The following is a 17,443-nucleotide window of genomic DNA, read 5'->3' as shown; positions in this document are numbered from 1 at the left end:
TCCCATATGGACAATTCAATAGGCTACGGAGAAACTGTTCAAAGATACAGGACTACATGACCCAGGGCCTTACTATGAAGACGAAATTTAGAGAGAAGGGGTATCCACAAGAATTACTAGATGATGCTTTCAATTCCAATATGATTATGAACAAAAAGAAGAAGGTCATTAAGGACAGGGTCGTAAATAATATAAGGTTTATTTCCACTTTCAACACTGAACATAAAAATATAAGCAGCATTATTAACAAACATTTCAACATTCTTCAACTAGACCAATATCTGTCTTCTTCCCTTCCCCCTAAACCCCAGATTACCTTTAGAAGGGCACGGACCATCCGGAATATCATTGCACCAAGTAAAGTCACTAAGAATAACCCCACTCGTCCTTTAGATATTCGGGCCTACTTCAATAATAAAACCGGTATCTTCAGATGTGGTAAAAGAGGATGTCTTACTTGTCAGTCTATCTCTAAAGGAGGGACTGATGTTATTAAAACCAAAGACTGCAGTTTTCCGATTAATCAATTCATTACCTGTTCAACGGAATTCGTTGTTTACGTGTTGCGTTGTCCTTGTAAGTTGCTTTACGTAGGAAGGACAATCCGTACTTTACGGATACGAATAGGCGAGCATAGACGCCTTATCACAAAGGGCTGTGACAAACACAGTGTACCTAGACACTTCCTGCAGGCCCATAATAAAGATTTTAAGTGCCTGGAGGTCATGGCGATTGAGTCCATTCCAATAGGGTCACTTACGGCTAATGAAAGATTTTCCCTCCTCTGCAAGAGGGAAACTTATTGGATCTTTCGGATGGGTTCTTTGTCACCAGGTGGCCTTAACGAGGAGCTAGATATCCTCAGTATTACGAACGAAACTTGAATTAAATATTAAATTTTAAATTTTAGCATACAGAGCTTATGGCTCTTTTTATTCAACATTTTTTAAAAAATGATAGTTTTTATAGATAAATGTGTTCATGTCACTAATATTTATGTTATGAGTTGAGGATATTGTGTTTTGTATCATGATTTTTTATTATATTTTTTTATACACTTTTTATTTTTTATTTTTTATGTATATATTTTGTATTTATTTATTTTTTTTATTTTTTATTTTCATTTATTTTCAATGTATGCATTATGTATTTTTGTTTATGTGCTATTATTATTTTTTGTATATGTGTCACTATTGGGTGTTTCTAGTTTAATATCAACAAACAATTGCAAACTCAATATGTTGCTTTTTTAAATAAAGAACCGAATGGTGATGGTGGGGTTAACACTTTAAATCCGTCCCCCCGCCTGCCATTATCCAATGGGATTGTTACATGTTCCTATTTCAATCTGGTGGTGTTGCCTGTCCGTGACTTTGACAAAGCGTCTGGCACGCGAAACATGTCAGTCACGGCTCACCCCCATCTCGTTTTATGCCCCCACTTGTTTACAAGAAGCCAATGCTGAGATACTGACAGTCTGGGAATTCCTTCAGTGACGTTCAGCTTGTTGATTTTACTGCTCGTCTATCTCTTCCACTGATTGGCCCCTGGAGTCACATGACCCTTGAGGGATAGAGTCCGGACTTCATTCCCTTCCCCTTCATGTGACGCAGCGGTGATTCCACCCCTCCCTCCTCGCTTCTGATTGACGCGGCGGCGTCCTCGTATTGGCACGGTGGTTCCCATCCAGGATCTCCCTCACTGCCCTACATCCTCCGTTGCGAGGAGTGATCCCGCCTCCATCGGCCTCCCTGTTGGATTAGAACTACAGCCATTTCTCCCTCGGCAGGTGAATAACATCTCTGATCACTCCCAGCGTGGATGCTGTCTCCCCGCTGTGTGTTTTTCTTCTCCCTGCTTAGAGGTTTATTAACGGCCGTACCACCTTCATATACTACAGAAGTGTACTTTGGTTGGAAGCTTTCTCCCAGCAGTGATTTCAGGTTGCTATCCCACCATCACCTTATGGTTACTGTTCAAGTGTTTGGGGACTTTGCAATAGATTCGCTTGTGTAAACTTTCTGCCTAGTGTGCAGTTTTTATTTATATTTTTTAGTTCATGTGTATTTTTTTGCAATACTTTAAGACTATAAAGTGATTCGTACTCCATCCTCGAGCGCTGTATTTTTTGTTTCAGTTCTTTGCCCATGTTCTCAGGTGATTAACAGCTGCACGGAAAGGGTTTCTTTATCTTTTTTTACTACACAAAACACTGTGTTTTATTGTCCTTATGGTGTAGCGCTAGTAGTGGGAATTTTTTTCTTGTATCATATACAGAATGTACAAATTTCTTTCACAGTATCTGAACACAAAAAAGAATCATATTGTAGGCTTGAAAGAAAGAATTGAAAGAATTGAATTATGACATTCAAGAAAAGATTATGCTATATCGTACATGCCAACAGTCCTGGGAAAAATCACAGGAAATAGGCATTCCGGGGGCCAGCACCGACGATTTTACAGAAGACCAGATCCTGTGGAGTCTGGTCACTCGCCGGGGGGAGCAAACAAGAGGCGGAGCCAGCCCCCGCCCACTTGCATCAGAGGGGGCGGGGTCACATGACGGGTGGCCCCGCCTCACCAATAAAAGAAATGTCACAGCTTCAACCGCGTCATTCGCCGGGCTGTGTCCGGTGGAGAGAGGAGGCGGGCGATGCTTCACTCTGGATCCCGGATGATCTTCTCATCGCTGGACCATAGAGGAGATCACCCGTCGCTGGAGACCGACAACGTTGGAGCAGGGAGCCGGGACCAAGTGGATTACCACCGCAGGATTTATTTTTAATTTTTTTATCAATAAAGGACTTTTTTTTCTATGGTGTGTGTGTGTGTGTGTGTGTTTTACAACTATTTACACTTCCTTCGTAAAATGGTAGGGGTACTTTCTGGAATACACACATTTCTATTGTGGTATTGGATTTGGGCCTGCTGTCCCTCCATCCCTTTTGTTTTTCTTCCTTCTCTCTCCTTTCCTCCCTATTTCTTTCTTTCTCTCTTTCCTTTCTCCCCCCATCCCTCGTTCATTTCAGACTCTAACCAGACTCTTTACCTTAAAATCAGGCATTGTAGCGCGAGCTACAGTATGCCTGTCCCGAATTTTTTACCCCCGTACTCACCTTGTAGTCGTACATCGAAGATACCGGGGAATGGGCGTGCCTATGGAGACGGAGGATGATTGACGGCCGGCTCTGGCGCGTCACGCTTCTCCGGAAATAGCCGAAATAGGCTTGGTCTTCACGACGCGTGCGCATAGCCTGTGCGCAGGCGCCGTGAAGAGCCGAGACCTACTCCGGCTGTCTTCGGGGAGAGTGACGTGCCAGGGCCGGCCGTCAATCATCCTCCCTCTCCATAGGCACGCCCATTCCCCGCGGGAGCCGAAATCTACAATGTCCGATTACAAGGTGAGTCCGGGGTTAAAAAAATCGGGACAGGCATACTGTAGCTCGCGCTACAATGCCTGTCTCGATGGTAAAATGTGTCGGGGGGGGGGTGAACTACCGCTTTAAGCATGTTTTTATATATATATATATATATATATATATATATATATATATATATATATATATATATATATATTGCAATTGATAGGAGCAGCACCAATTTAATTTCTTGTTTCAATCTAATGGATCAACTTTTTATGAACAGCATTGTTGGTACAATGACACAACGGGAAGGATTTTTCTATCCACCTTGAGGCCGGGTTCACACTATTGCAAATTGGATGCAGGATCCCCAGCTCTCTAAACAACCAGTTCACATATCTCCGATGCGGCTCTGGTGAAAATTTGCACAGGAGCCCTGTGCATCTTTTTGTCCATTTCAGGTCCAAATTCAGCCCAAAATTCAGGCTGAAATCGGACCTGAAACGGTGAACCAGGTTGCACAGGACCCCTGCTGGAAGCCGCATCAGCATCCAGTGTGAACCAAGCCTTAATGTGGGGAAATTGCCTCAGTTTTTTCATTCGCCTGGTTGGCTAAACTAAAAAAACTGAGCCATGTATGGCCAGCTTAAAGGGGTTGTAAAAGTTCATTTTTTATTTTCTAAATAGATTCCTTTAAGCTAGTGCATTGTTGGTTCACTAACCTTTTCCTTCGATTTCCCTTCCAATTTTTTTTTTCTTTGTCTGAATTTCTCACTTTCTGTTTCTCCTCAGTAAGCTTGCCCCCATCATCCGAGCCGTTCTGGCTGGGGGTTAGTCAGCCAGAACAGCTTACTGAGGAGGAACAGGAAGTGAGAAATTCAGACAAAGAAAACAAAGAAAAAAAACCATTACGGGGTAGATCCACGTACCTGGGCGCATTGATACGCTGGGTGCAGTGTATATAAGATACCCTACGCCGCTGCAACTTATTTATTTATTTTTTCAAATCCACAAAAAATGTGCGCCGTAAGTTAAGGCGGCGTAGTGTATCTCTGGCGGCGTAAGGGCGCGGAATTCAAATGGATGTAATGGGGGCGTGTTTTATGTTAATAAGTCGTGACCCGACGTAAACAACGTTTTTTTTTTAACTGCGCATGCGCCGTCCGTGGGGGTAATCCAGTGCGCATGCTCGAAATTAACCCAGAAAAAGCCAATGCTTCCAACGGTGACGTCATTCTACGCAAATCCCTATTCGCAAACGACTTACGCAAACGACGTAAACATTTCAAAATTGTACACGGGAACGACGGCCATACTTAACATTGAGTACGCCTCATAACAGCACCTTTAACTATACGCCGGAAAAATCCGAACGAAAACGACGTAAAAAATGCGCCGGCCGGACGTACGTTCGTGGATCGCCGTAAATAGCTAATTTGCATACTCAACGCGGATTTCGACGGAAACGCCACCTAGCGGCCACCGAAAAATTGCATCTAAGATCCGACGGCGTACTAAGACGTATGCCTGTCGGATTGATCCCAGATGCCGTCGTATCTTGTTTTGTGGATACAAAACAAAGGTACGACGCGGGAAATTTAAAATTACGCCGGCGTATCAATAGATACGCCGGCGTAATCCTTTTGTGGATCTGCCCCTTAGAAGGGAAATCAAAAGGAAAAGGTAAGTGAACCAGCAATGCACTAGCTTAAAGGACCCCTTTTTAGAAAAAAAAAAAAAAAAACCTTTACAACCCCTTTAAGGTCTGCTAGCCTCAAACATTTGTGCTGCCCATCTGCAGCATAGTATACCAAATTAAATAATTTACAGTTGCCCTCTATAGCAAATTTTCAGTAAGCACCTGTGTTTTTATGTTCCTTGGACAAGCTCATTTTCCTCTACAACCCCATTATGTTCTGGCTATTTTATGTGTCTGTTGTTTCTTTAATTAAATCTATCAATCAAATCCATCCGATGGCTTATTCTGTCATATTTCATATGCAGGTGTAGTTCTGCAAAAGTAATATATTATACAAGCTTCAGATGAAGAACTAACAGTCATAAAACAACAAATTCAAAATCAAAAGGTCAATAACGCCCATTTATGTTTCTGAAACACAGAGCTATTTTGGTGCATATTAAATGACCACTATTCTCTTACCTTGCAAACAACACCATTATCACATTTGCTTATGCTACGAAAACATTTTTCCTTTTCCTAGATGACATATTTAGTTAACTCCCTATTACAATAATGATACCAAGAATACCAAGAGCGAAAGATGGTCAGTAAATTATTATTATTATTATTATTATTATTGTACAGGATTTACATAGCGCCAACAGTTTCAATACAGAAGGAATCAGAGGTCCTTGCTCGTTAGAGCTTACAATCTAGAAGGGAGGGTCAAGTGGAACAAAGGGTAGTAGCTGTGAGGAATCCGATGGACAAGATGAAAATACAGTTGTTGGGTGTAGGTAGGATAGGCTTCTCTGATAGGTTTAGATTTAGAGCGGAGGAGGACAATAGGGGGTGATCAGTGCAGTGGTGGGGGCAGTTAAACGCACCAATCTCTCTGTATAGCTTTCAGTAAAGCAGCTGACAGCCATGGGAAGAAGAGGAGAAGGAGAAGTGTCTGTCAGCTGCTTTATTGAAAGCTATACAGGGAGATTGGTGCTTGTAACTCCCCCCACTGCCACACCATGATCTGTGAGGCTGCCCCCCCCCCTGCTATGCTGAGGACGCCGGGCCTGGTACATCAGGGCCAGTTGTACTGGCCTATCAGCGGCCCTGCCGGGAGGTATCAGATCAAGCATCAGTATAAGTGCAATCCTACATGCTGGGGTAACAAACACATTAAAGGAAGTGGTTTAAATGATTCCCGGCTTCAATTAACCACTTGACCTCTGGAAGATTTACCCCCCTTCAAAAAAAATGTATATCATTGTTTTCACACAAATAGATCTTTCTTTTGGTGGTATTTGATCACCACTGTGTTTGTTTAGTTTTTTTGTGCTATCAACGAAAATAAAAATAAAAACTTTTGAAAATTAAAATATATATATTTTTTACTTCCTGCTATAAAACTTTTTTTAATCTAATTTCTTCATAAATTTAGGCCAATATGTATTCTGCTACATATTGATTAGTTTGCGTGAACATTAACGTGCCTACAAACTATGGTATATATACTGGAATTTTTTTTATGCTAGTAATAGTGGTGATTAGCGACTTATAGCTGGACTCTGATAGTATGGCGGGCAGTCTGACACTAACTGACACTTTGTGGGAACCAATGACACCAATACAGTGATCAGTGCTAAAAATATACTCTGTACTAATGAAGTGAACAACAGCAGAAATCACAGCTTCAGGTGAGCCAATCCAGGTGAGGTAAGGTGGGTGGTACTCCACTTGCTGGTGCATGCACACCGACGTAGCAAAAGTCATTTTATTGAAAACTTGGAAAGATAGAAGAAAGTACATGACACACACCGAAGATGCAGAGGCTGACGCGTTTCACACAACTACATTGTGCTTACTCAAAACCACGTGTCATATACTTTCATGTGTCTTTCCAAGTTTTCAATGAAAATTCTCAGCAAAATGAAAGTGTCATTAAACCCACATCATAAAGAAATATAAATAAAATGTTTTGCATGCTGTTCATACTCAGTCACTAGGAGATTTGTTTTCTGTATTCTGCAAAAAATCTGGTTGATCCCACTGTTCTCTATCTCCCCCTTCTCAGTTTACAGGGAGTTACTATTGTGAGCATTTCTTCCCTATCACATCTGAGAAGCCCATGTGACTATAGAGTCACATATGTGAGTGTATACATAGTGGTAAGTGACAGCCCACTCCCTCCTTCCTCCTCCATGCCCACTAACCAACTAAACACAATTGGGCAGGATATGTAGCTTGATGGAGGCTTCACCTTCCTTTTATTCTAAAACATAGCTAGAGGGGCATGACACAGCCTGTGACTGACAGAAATCCGCCCAAACCACGCTGTTGCAAAAAAAATAAAGATTTGATTTCAAATATATGATTGTATGACAATTTAAAACAGTGTATTGATCGTAATTATTTATTTTTACTAGAGGCTTCTCCTGCTTATGTTTCACTGCAAACAGGCTGGGAAATATCTGGGTCAGGTGACAGCTGTATATCGATTAGGAAAAAAGGTTTTTAAATAAAAAAAATATATTATTATTAAAATAATTACAGTGCCATCATTCACACAGAGCAATGGATACACCCATTTCAATTAAGCGACAATTCACTTGTCAAAGTTAACGATTTACTTTGAAAGTGAAAATGCTCTACTCCTTTAGTAAAAAAGGGTCTATGTTTTGAGATAAAAACAGAGACTGTAATAAAACTGGAAATACCTGTGTTTGGATCAGTTGATTGTCGCTTCTTTATTTTGGCTTCTGAAATAGCAGCATAGTATGCGCAAGTCATTTTCAATAGCCAGGCTGCTCGCAACAGTGGCACTGAATATTTGGCCAGGTATCCAAAAACATCTTCTTTCTTGCTAAGTATAGGTACCTACAAAACATGATATGACATTAACTGATGATACAAGTAAAATTGTACTTTTAAAATATCTCAGCTCTTGTAAATAAGCAAGTTTGCAAATGTTGTTTCATGCAGATCCTCACAATAACCGGGCAATAGTTGTGGGGATGAGACCCAAAAGCACTCTCCCCATGTTGAGGGCATGTGGCCTGGTACGAGTCAGGATGGGGGCTCTTGTCCCTCCCCCCTTTTCCTGCAGCCTGCCAGGTTGCATGCTCAGATAAGGGTCTGGTATGGATTTTGGGGACCCCACGCCGTTTTATTTTACATTTTGGCACGGAGTTCCCATTTATATTCATACCACACCCGGACTGGGAGGGAACCCACGCTGTTTTTTTCAATGATTTTTTATGTATATGATTTTTTATGTAAAATACATTACAGCCGCAAGCAATTTTAAATGAAATTTTTTCTTTTAGAATTTTTTTTTTTTTTGGTGCACTGTTATAAATATGGGAAAGATGCGCTACTTTACATGCAGCATACGGGGACTTTTATTGTTTCACTTTAAGCATCATTAAAACCACTGCTCCTGAAAAAAACGTCCGTTTTAAAAACTTTTTTGTTGAGGGAGGCAGAGCAGCCTCTGGAGTGTATATGTACAGCGTCTGCTGGCTCAGAGCGGGCCGGGGATGGAGGAGCCACCGCCATCTTGGATCGTTCCTGGCTGTGGAAGGCCGCAGAGGAGTGTGTCACAAACCTGTTTAAATCGCCTTGTACACGTTTGTGTGTTATTGAGCCATGCTTCCCTTATCCGACTACCATAAAAAACATTAATTGCAGCCTCACTGTGCCATCACACGTCACCACTGTGCCCATCAAACGCAGCCACTGTGCCATCACATGCAGCCACTGTGCCATCACACGCCGCCACTGTGCCATCAAACGCAGCCACTGTAACCATCAATTATTATTGCCACTGCCAGTTTGCCCCATCAATTGCCACCACTGTGCCCATCAAACGCAGCCACTGTGCCATCACACGCAGCCACTATGCCACTGCCAACACACTACGCCACTGTGCCCATCAAACGCAGACACTGTGCCATCAAACGCAGCCACTGTAACCATCAATTATTATTGCCACATCGATTGCCGCCAAAAAATTTAAATAGGGGGAAAACAAAGAAAAGTAATTTCCGGTTTCAGTTTCGGACTGATTTTTTTTTTTTATTTCGGTTTAGTTTCGGTTCTGAAATTTCCATTTCGGTGCATCCCTACAACACATTATAGCCTGTCTTCTCTTTTTGCTTGTATGGAACCAGCTGGGTAAGTCCTCATTCACACAGGTACGTTCAGGGCTGCGAACCCACTCCTGCATAAGATCAGGTGTTAAATGTGAATACTGGCCTTCTTGGTCAAATTATATACACACACATCTTTAGGGTATGTGTTGGCAGGCTTGTGTTCATTTTGGGTTTGCATCCACATTAGGGTGCCCACGTGTTCCTGATTGCCTGGGACAATCTTGCAATTAGCAGGTCTGTCCAGGGTCCCGGGCACCTTCATTCCTGGACAATACAGTGTCCCGGAATGGAATTGACAGAGCGAGAAAACCCCGCCATAGCGCTGGCACTCACTCTGCCTCCAGCTACACCTGAGACTCTGGCCACTGGTCTCTAGACCTGCCTGGCGACATGGCAAGTGACAATCTGCATCTGATGACAGGCGACGTGGCAAGTGACAATCTGCATCTGGTGACAGGCAACGTGGCAAGTGACAATCTGCATCTGGTGACAGGCAATGTGGCAAGTGACAATCTGCATCTGGTGACAGGCAACGTGGCAAGTGACAAGCTGCATCTGGTGACAGGCGATGTGGCAAGTGACAATCCGCAACATGCGTCAGGCGACGTGGCAAGTGACAATCCGCAACATGTGGCAGGAGATGTGGCAAGTGACAATCTGCATCTGGTGACAGGTGACATGGCAAGTGACAATCCGCATTTGGTGGCAGGCGACAGTGGCAAGTGACACACTCGGGGCCCCCACTGATTCTGCATTATGGCAAGTTTAAATATTTCATTTTTTATAACAATGTAATAATAGTAATAATGCGCTTCAATCATTTTGACACCATTGAAGCGCCAACACCAGCCATTTCCCCAATAAATTTCCCCCAAAAAAACTAATTTTCTACCAGTTTCCCTCCCGAGACTAGACTCCGGATCTGCCCCTGCCACACCGTAGCTGCTATGCTGCGCACAACATCCTCGGCATCCCTTCAGACATGCCTGGGCAGCATGTTTAACTCTCTTGGGCTGCATGCGACCCGCGGGTTTGACACCCCTGATTTGCAGCACAAAATCTGAAAAATGCTCATTCTCAATAAGGGTTTCATGCACATGTACTATTATAGGCATTTTTGTATGCCTAGCGTAAAAATCCTGTTGCTTTTCCACGCATGCATGTCTGATGTATTTCTTGAAAGAAAAGGTTTTCGCATTCAGAAAAGATATTGGATATGCATGCATTAGTAAACGCAGATGATGGCTGAACACGGCATGTGCAGCTCCCTGGACATGGGAAAGCGCCAGGAAATTTAAACTAGCCTGGAAAATGCCTATAGTAATCCATGTGAATGGATTCAGGGAAAAAGGATTAAAAGCGCCGGCAACAAAGTAATAGATCAGTTTAGCGACAATTGAATGGATTTTCTGCTAAGACCGATTGTTTATTTTCAATGAAAATGATTATTGATCTAACTGTCCATAGTGTTTTAGTTTCTGAAAGATAGTTTTTTTTTTATCAGTAGCTATATTGAACACAGCTGTATCATTAGTTGTGTTGTCAGCTTTAAAGTGGTTGTAACCCTAAAAAAAAAAAAAATCTTTAAATCCTTTAAAGCAGGGTGTATAGATGTATAGCAAAGTGATTTTGTGTCCCTCTCTATGCTGTAAGATACCTGGTTGATCCTGCCTGTTCCTGTGTCCCCCTTATGCCGCGTACACACGACCGTTATTCATGTCATGCAAAAAAACAACGTTTTTCTCGACGTGATTTGTCGTGATTCCTCTCAAGCTTGCCTTGCATACAGACGGTTGTGAAAAAAATGCTCGAGCAAAGCGCGGTGACGTACAACATGTTTTGCTAATTTCCCTATCTCATAACTTGTTTCTGAGCATGCGTGTTTTGTTCCCCCGCGTACACACGACCGGTTTTCATGACAAGAAAAAGAACGACGTGAAAAACAACGAGAAAAAATAGAGCAGGTTCTAAAAGAATTTAGCCCATTTTTCTCGTCGAGAAAAATGCTCTGGAGCATACACACGACCAGTTAAAAAAATTGCATTTTTCTCGTCATGAAAAACGGTTGTGTGTACGCGGCATAAGTGTACTGACCACAGTAATCATGGCTGAAAAACCATGATACCATGGTCAGTTCACGTGTGTAATCCTGCAGTTTCTCCCTCTCCCTCCCTGCCTGTCAGCTCGGGAGTCTGTGTGTAGGCCATCTCCTCCTCGTCCCTCCCCCCCATAGCTGTAAAATCACGGAACCCAAATCCTGGAAGCCCCTCTGTTACAGAATGATATACTGTGCATTATCTGTGTTTTAAAAATGATGCAGTGAAATACCGTACCTTATTTTAGATCACCGCTGTGCACTCACATGACCTGCGGAAGCTAACTGCCGGGAGGTTACATAAGCACACAGGCAGGGCCATCTTTTCCATTGGGCACGCTGGGCAGTTGCCCGGGGGCCCCACTTGCCTGGGGGGCCCCACCGGCTGCCCAGCAACCCCAGTAAAAAATTATGGAGAGTGACGGGTTAGAACTGCCCATGCCCAGTTCGCGGAAATCACAGAGAAGATCCGGTCCTCCACGAGTGCGGGGGGTTGCTGATGTAAGGGGGGAGTGAATGCAAAAATGTAAGGGGGCACTGATATAAAGGTTCCCCCTAATATATTAGTGACCCCCCTTACCTTAATGTATTTAATCTAAGGAAGGTGGTCTCTGGTCACCAGAGTACCCCCCACATCAGAGTCTGCAGGATTCCCCCTTACAATGCAAGGGGGAACTCAGTCTGCGGACCCTGATGTAAGTGGCAAAGAGAAAGCAGTGGACTCTGATATAAGGTTGTCTCTGGTCACCATAGCCCCCCTCCACATCGGAGTTCCCCCCTTAGATCAAGATCTGCAGCGTTCCCCTTTACATAAGAGTTCCCTTTCACTGTAAGGGGGAATCCTGCAGACTCTGATGTAAGAGGAAACTCTGTGCTGGCTGGGTTATAGTAACCTGACCTTCATGTCAATGAAGACATTTTTTTTTTTTTTTACTTTTGTTTAACTTAAACACATTTCTAATAGCACTAGCTATATGTTTATAGTTTAGATACTGACATTTGCATTGTTGGGCACTGAAAACTGTAATTTTAGGTACTTTTTTTGCAGTGGCAGTAAAAAATGTGGTTCTGCCAGTAAATGTTATGATTTTTGTCAGTAATTCTCATGCGTAATTGTGTAGACAGGGCCCCAGTGCACTGTATTGCCCGGGGGCCTATAATGCTCTTAAGATGACACTGCACACAGGGGTGCTCTGAAATAAGGAATTTTACTGCATAATTAATAAAAAAAAAAACACACAAACACTACACAATATCTTTCTGTAACAGAGGGGCTTCCAGGATTTGTGACTTTACGACCACTTTAAACCTGGCTGCAGCAAACCAAACTTTAAAGTTTACTACACAACATTACTATTCTCTGCACTCCTCTTTGAATAAATCCTAATTTAGAAATATAACATTAATGAAAGTAGACATAAAATACCAAAGTTAAAAGTATATTTTTAAGCTTTGTATGTTTTATTTTCATTTTTTGAATAGAGGAGGTTAAAACCCATCAGTTAAATAATTTTTTCATGTATGTGTCCCATTGGGGAGGTTTTGCTGTCAAGGGAAAATACATCTTAGACATTTTCTTCATGGGAAGATTTCACTTCTATTATTGTTCTGGGGACAATTGTAGAATTTTGGCTTCATTATCGTCTTCTATTTCAGTAAAAATAGCCAACAAGCCAATTAGCTTGATGGTGATAAAAACTAAACAGGGGTTCTAATGCTTGCCCACTCTACCCAAAGCTCAAAGTAGAGAAGCTTTGCCTATACTGTACATACAGTGTAACACTAGTAAATACATTTTTACCTTTTTAGCTAGCACAGTGAGATGCTTGTTTCCAGCTAGATCGGTAAACCAGCTATGGATTGCACCCTGAGAACGAGCAGTCACAAGCCAGTAATTGTCTTTGGCGTTAATCTGTGTCTTTTTCCTCCCTGTGTCCTGAAAGGTGTTCAGTTTCAGCTTTTCAGCTAGAATGCTACTGAAGTATGCTCCAATCTGCAAACACATGAAATGTGGACAACACTGTTATGTTCATATAGTAGAATTTACATGCAGTAATATGTAATATTACCTTATCTAATATCTAATATCTAATATCTAATAACTGGGATCCAAAGCATACATTTAATACAAAGCAGTACATTTCCAATTAAAAAACAGTTAGGCTTAACTGAAGAATAACTATGATGCTGTTAAAATTTATCCTTTTTAGCGGTCTATTCTGTTTTACTGGCAGTTTCTCCCATTTGTAAAATAATGGAATCAAATTAAAGTGCAATTAACCCATAAAAAGGGCAGTTATGCTTTGTGTGCCCCTCCCCCCTTCCTTTAACACTTTTGGACATTTTTTGGGGGAGAGCGAATGCATAGTTGTGGCAGCTACCCCCCTCCTACTACCAGTCAATCACCTAGGTCAGGCCAAAGTCCTTCCCGTGTGCCAATTGCGGCTCACGTTCCGGTTTCAAATGACCCCACTGGTAATTTGGCTATATATATATATATATATATATATTTTTTTTTTGTGGCCTCCAATGAATCCCTGAGCACTGTGAGGGCCACAAAAGGTATATACCTGTATTTATATATATATGTGCCTCGGAGGAGACATGGAGACAGGATGAGTGCTGACAGACTGCATACAGTGAGAATTTCCTGTTTACACGGTGGCCTCTGTAATAGGAAGTCCCGTCTCCTGGGCTGCCAGTGGACTACTGTTCTGTTTATCATAGGAGATGGGACTTTGTATTAAAGAGGCCACTGAGAAAACCGGAGATTCTGATGTATGTAATCTGTTGGCGCTCGTTCCGCCCCCCTCCCTCCTGTTCCCTCTGAGGCTGCAGATGGGAATCAACCAGGCTGGACTGATGGCAATGGTAAGGCTGCATTCATGCCAGTGGTGAGGCTAAATTTGAGGCTGCATTCATGGCAATGGTGCTGCCACTTGCCGACCGCGCTACAGTCTACAGCGCGGTTGAGTTATTCTGGGAGGACGTCTATGGACATCCTCCCAGAATCTTGCTCCTGCGCGCCCCCTGGCGCATCACGGATCGCGGTAAATTGCCGCTGATAGCGGCCGTTTACCACGTGATCGCTCCGTCAAATGACCACGTGATCGCTCCGCCAATGGTGATTAAATACCACCAAAAGAAAGTTCTATTTGTGTGAAAAAAAAGGACAAACATTTCTTATGGGTACAATGTTGTATGACTGAGTAATTGTCATTCAAATTGTGAGAGCACCGAAAGCTGAAAATTGATTTGGTTAGGAAGGGGGTTTAAGTACCCAGTGGTCAAGTGGTTAAATTGAAGGTGCGTGGTATACACCGATAAATACGGCATAACACGCCCAAGCTCATCCTTAGACCTGAGCTGCGTTCAGGGATTCGTTGGGGGCCACAATATATATATATATCAAAATAACACGCCCAAGCTCATCTCTTCACCACACACAGCCACAAAGGCAGGGAATTCTTGTTGGGCATTATTAGTGCTCGGACGAACACACCTAGACCAAATTTTAATGGTTCAAAGAACGTCAAGCAAAACTGGCAGCCCTCACACATGTTCACTTCATCAAATCTTTAAAAAAGGTGATTCAACCGGAAGTTCGCCCTTGGCTCATGGTGTACAGAGTAAAATATGCCAAAATTATTGTAACCAAATAGTGTAATAGTTTGTATGAGCATTAAAAATACACAATAGGACAGGAGCAGTGGCCCTGCAGCACCAAAGAGTCCAAGGAGAGTCTTACTGCCTCCTGAATAATTTATCCTTTTAGGCTGTCATTTCTCTCTCTACGGTCCCCCAGCAGCTTTCCCCTACAGTCCCCTTTATCAACACCCCTGTAATCAAGCCTCAGTGCAAAGGTGATTTCAGCTATGACATCACATTCTTCAACATGACACACTTAGGCTATGCACTCCTGTGAACTGTGAATGCATGCAAAACATGAAATGATCAAATCTACACACATAAATCACGAAGGGGTAAATGTAGTTACATGACTATAAGATTCGTCAACTTACGGTCCTTGAACATATAATAAAAACACAACACTGCGTGACATGGGTTTAAAACAGCCACAGCAGCCCTTTTATTTAAAAAAATTAATGATAACAAAACCAAACAATTTTAGTCCAGGAGGGGGTCTTTGGTTGTCCTTAAATCACATTACCAACCATTTCCTCAGTCTTGCCCCATCCGGCTCGAAGACGTTGCAATCTCCAAATTGTTACTTTCCCCCAGGGGACCTAACTCCTGGGAGAACCACCAACAGCCAACCAGGTGGGAGCACCATATCCTAGATGGCCCCCAATTCTTCTACAATCTGATTAATCCTTGACCCCCCCCCCCCCAAAGACCCCCTGACCCTCCAGCTGCTGCGACAAAAGCACAAAATATAACATTTTTTTTAGTTTAGTTTAGTTTTTTTTTATGTATAAAAAACATGAAACATCAGAATAGTCCCCCACCCAGACTACCCCTTAAAAAACAGAATACAGGGTGGGAGGGAGGGACTCTTCAATCAACAGAACTTTCCGGAGTGATTACCCATCAGCCCTTGCACCAGACCAAACCCTTTTGGCTCCACCCTGACCATCCTAATACACCAATCAGGTAAGCTACGCCCCTACCCCACCTCTACTTCTTACTTTTAACCCTTCTCAGACCCGTTCCTCCCTTAGTCATGCCGACCCTGCGTCTATTTTTTCTTATCCGGGTCGTGTATAGTTTTTATGATAGAATAGACTTTTTAAGTCTCTTCTGTATTAGATATTTCAACTGGCCTGCACCATTTTCTCTTGGTGTATACCAAACCGCTCATGACAAGCTATTGAGACTGAGTACCAATAAGATCTGAATTAACCACTCAGAATTGAGTAAGCGTAGCACTCTTGGTAAGTGTTCCAGGCTTCAGAGAACATCGGTCTACTCTATATTACGTTGTATGCAAAATTAGTAAATCATAGTTATTAAAGCAATAAACAGGATGAAAGCAATAGAAGTGATTCTACCTTAGATGGGTTTATAACAATGTTCCTAGCTGATCCATGCTCATCTCCAGAAAATGCCGGTTGGTTAGTAAATCCTTGTTTTACATTGACTGCAGTTAATTCATCCTGAAGGAAAAATAAAACAGTCAATATAAATCTGCCAGCAACTTGTACACTGTTAAAAACCTTTCTGTTAGTACTTGTGACATTTCAAAATATCTTCGTCTAGCCCAATTTATTCACATATACTGGTATTTAATCGTAGAATAATTGATTTACTAAAAGATATTTTCAGCTTAGCATATGTTCAGTACAAATACAACGTCAGGTTCAGGGAAACCGAGTAATAGGAAAAACTAAGAGGGTACTTGAGAAGGACACAGATCGAGGAGGCAGAACTCATTTTAAAAAAGCATCTCTCATAAAAGCAAAATGTGAATTTTGTGAGTTTAGTAATTGCCATCCAAATTCCAAACAACAGTAAACACGTTATGATCTTATTGTACAGAGCAGTCAAAAATAATAAGATAAAAAAAAAAAATAGTCAATGAAAAGATAAAAAAAAAAAAAAAAAAAAAAAAAAAAAAAGCAGCTTCTGTTGCATAATTTACTTTCAATCCAGTCTGATGGCTATCAGCCGACCTTCTTCCCTTGAGCACAGACTGTCCTGGACACTCAGCCTGTAACTGGACAGTGAAAGCAGAAACAGCACAAAGATAAGCTTATCCCTCTGTCACTCTGTTTTATCCTCCTGTTAACATGTTATTTAACCACTTTACCCCCGGAAGGATTTACCTCCTTCATGGCCAGAGAACTTTTCGCGATACGGCACTGCGTCAATTTAACTGACAATGGCACGTGCTACGTTGCACCCAAACAAAATTGATGTCCTTTTTTCCCCACAAATAGAGCTTTCTTTTGGTGGTATTTGATCACCTCTGCCGGTTTTATTTTTGCGCTATAAACAAAAAAAAGAGTGCCGATTTTGAAAAAAAATATATGGCCCAGATTCTGAAAAGGCTTACGACGGCGCAACGCCATGTGCGCCGTCGTAAGTCCTAATCTGGGCCGTCGTATCTATGCGACTGATTCTTAGGCCCTGTACACACGACTGAACATGTCTGCTGAAACTGGTCAGCAGACCAGTTTGAGCGGACAGATCC

General features: G+C 42.2%; 1 protein-coding gene across 1 annotated transcript in view; it reads right to left on the bottom strand.

Moving 5' to 3' along the window:
* The window catches only part of LOC120935654 (mediator of RNA polymerase II transcription subunit 12-like protein), a 128,238-nt gene that overhangs the window by 89,670 nt on the left and 21,125 nt on the right, over nucleotides 1-17,443 (bottom strand). The window contains exons 2-4 of the mRNA XM_040347708.1: nucleotides 16,302-16,406; nucleotides 13,091-13,282; nucleotides 7,758-7,917 (exon numbers count right to left, since the gene is read on the bottom strand). Coding sequence (XP_040203642.1) covers nucleotides 7,758-7,917; nucleotides 13,091-13,282; nucleotides 16,302-16,406 — 457 coding nt within the window. The remainder of the gene's footprint in view (nucleotides 1-7,757; nucleotides 7,918-13,090; nucleotides 13,283-16,301; nucleotides 16,407-17,443) is intronic.

This window comes from Rana temporaria, chromosome 4, assembly GCF_905171775.1.
Source record: "Rana temporaria chromosome 4, aRanTem1.1, whole genome shotgun sequence".
NCBI classification, from domain to species: Eukaryota; Metazoa; Chordata; class Amphibia; order Anura; family Ranidae; genus Rana; species Rana temporaria.
The sequence above is the reverse complement of the archived record's forward strand: the minus strand, read 5'-3'. Positions and strand labels throughout refer to the sequence as shown.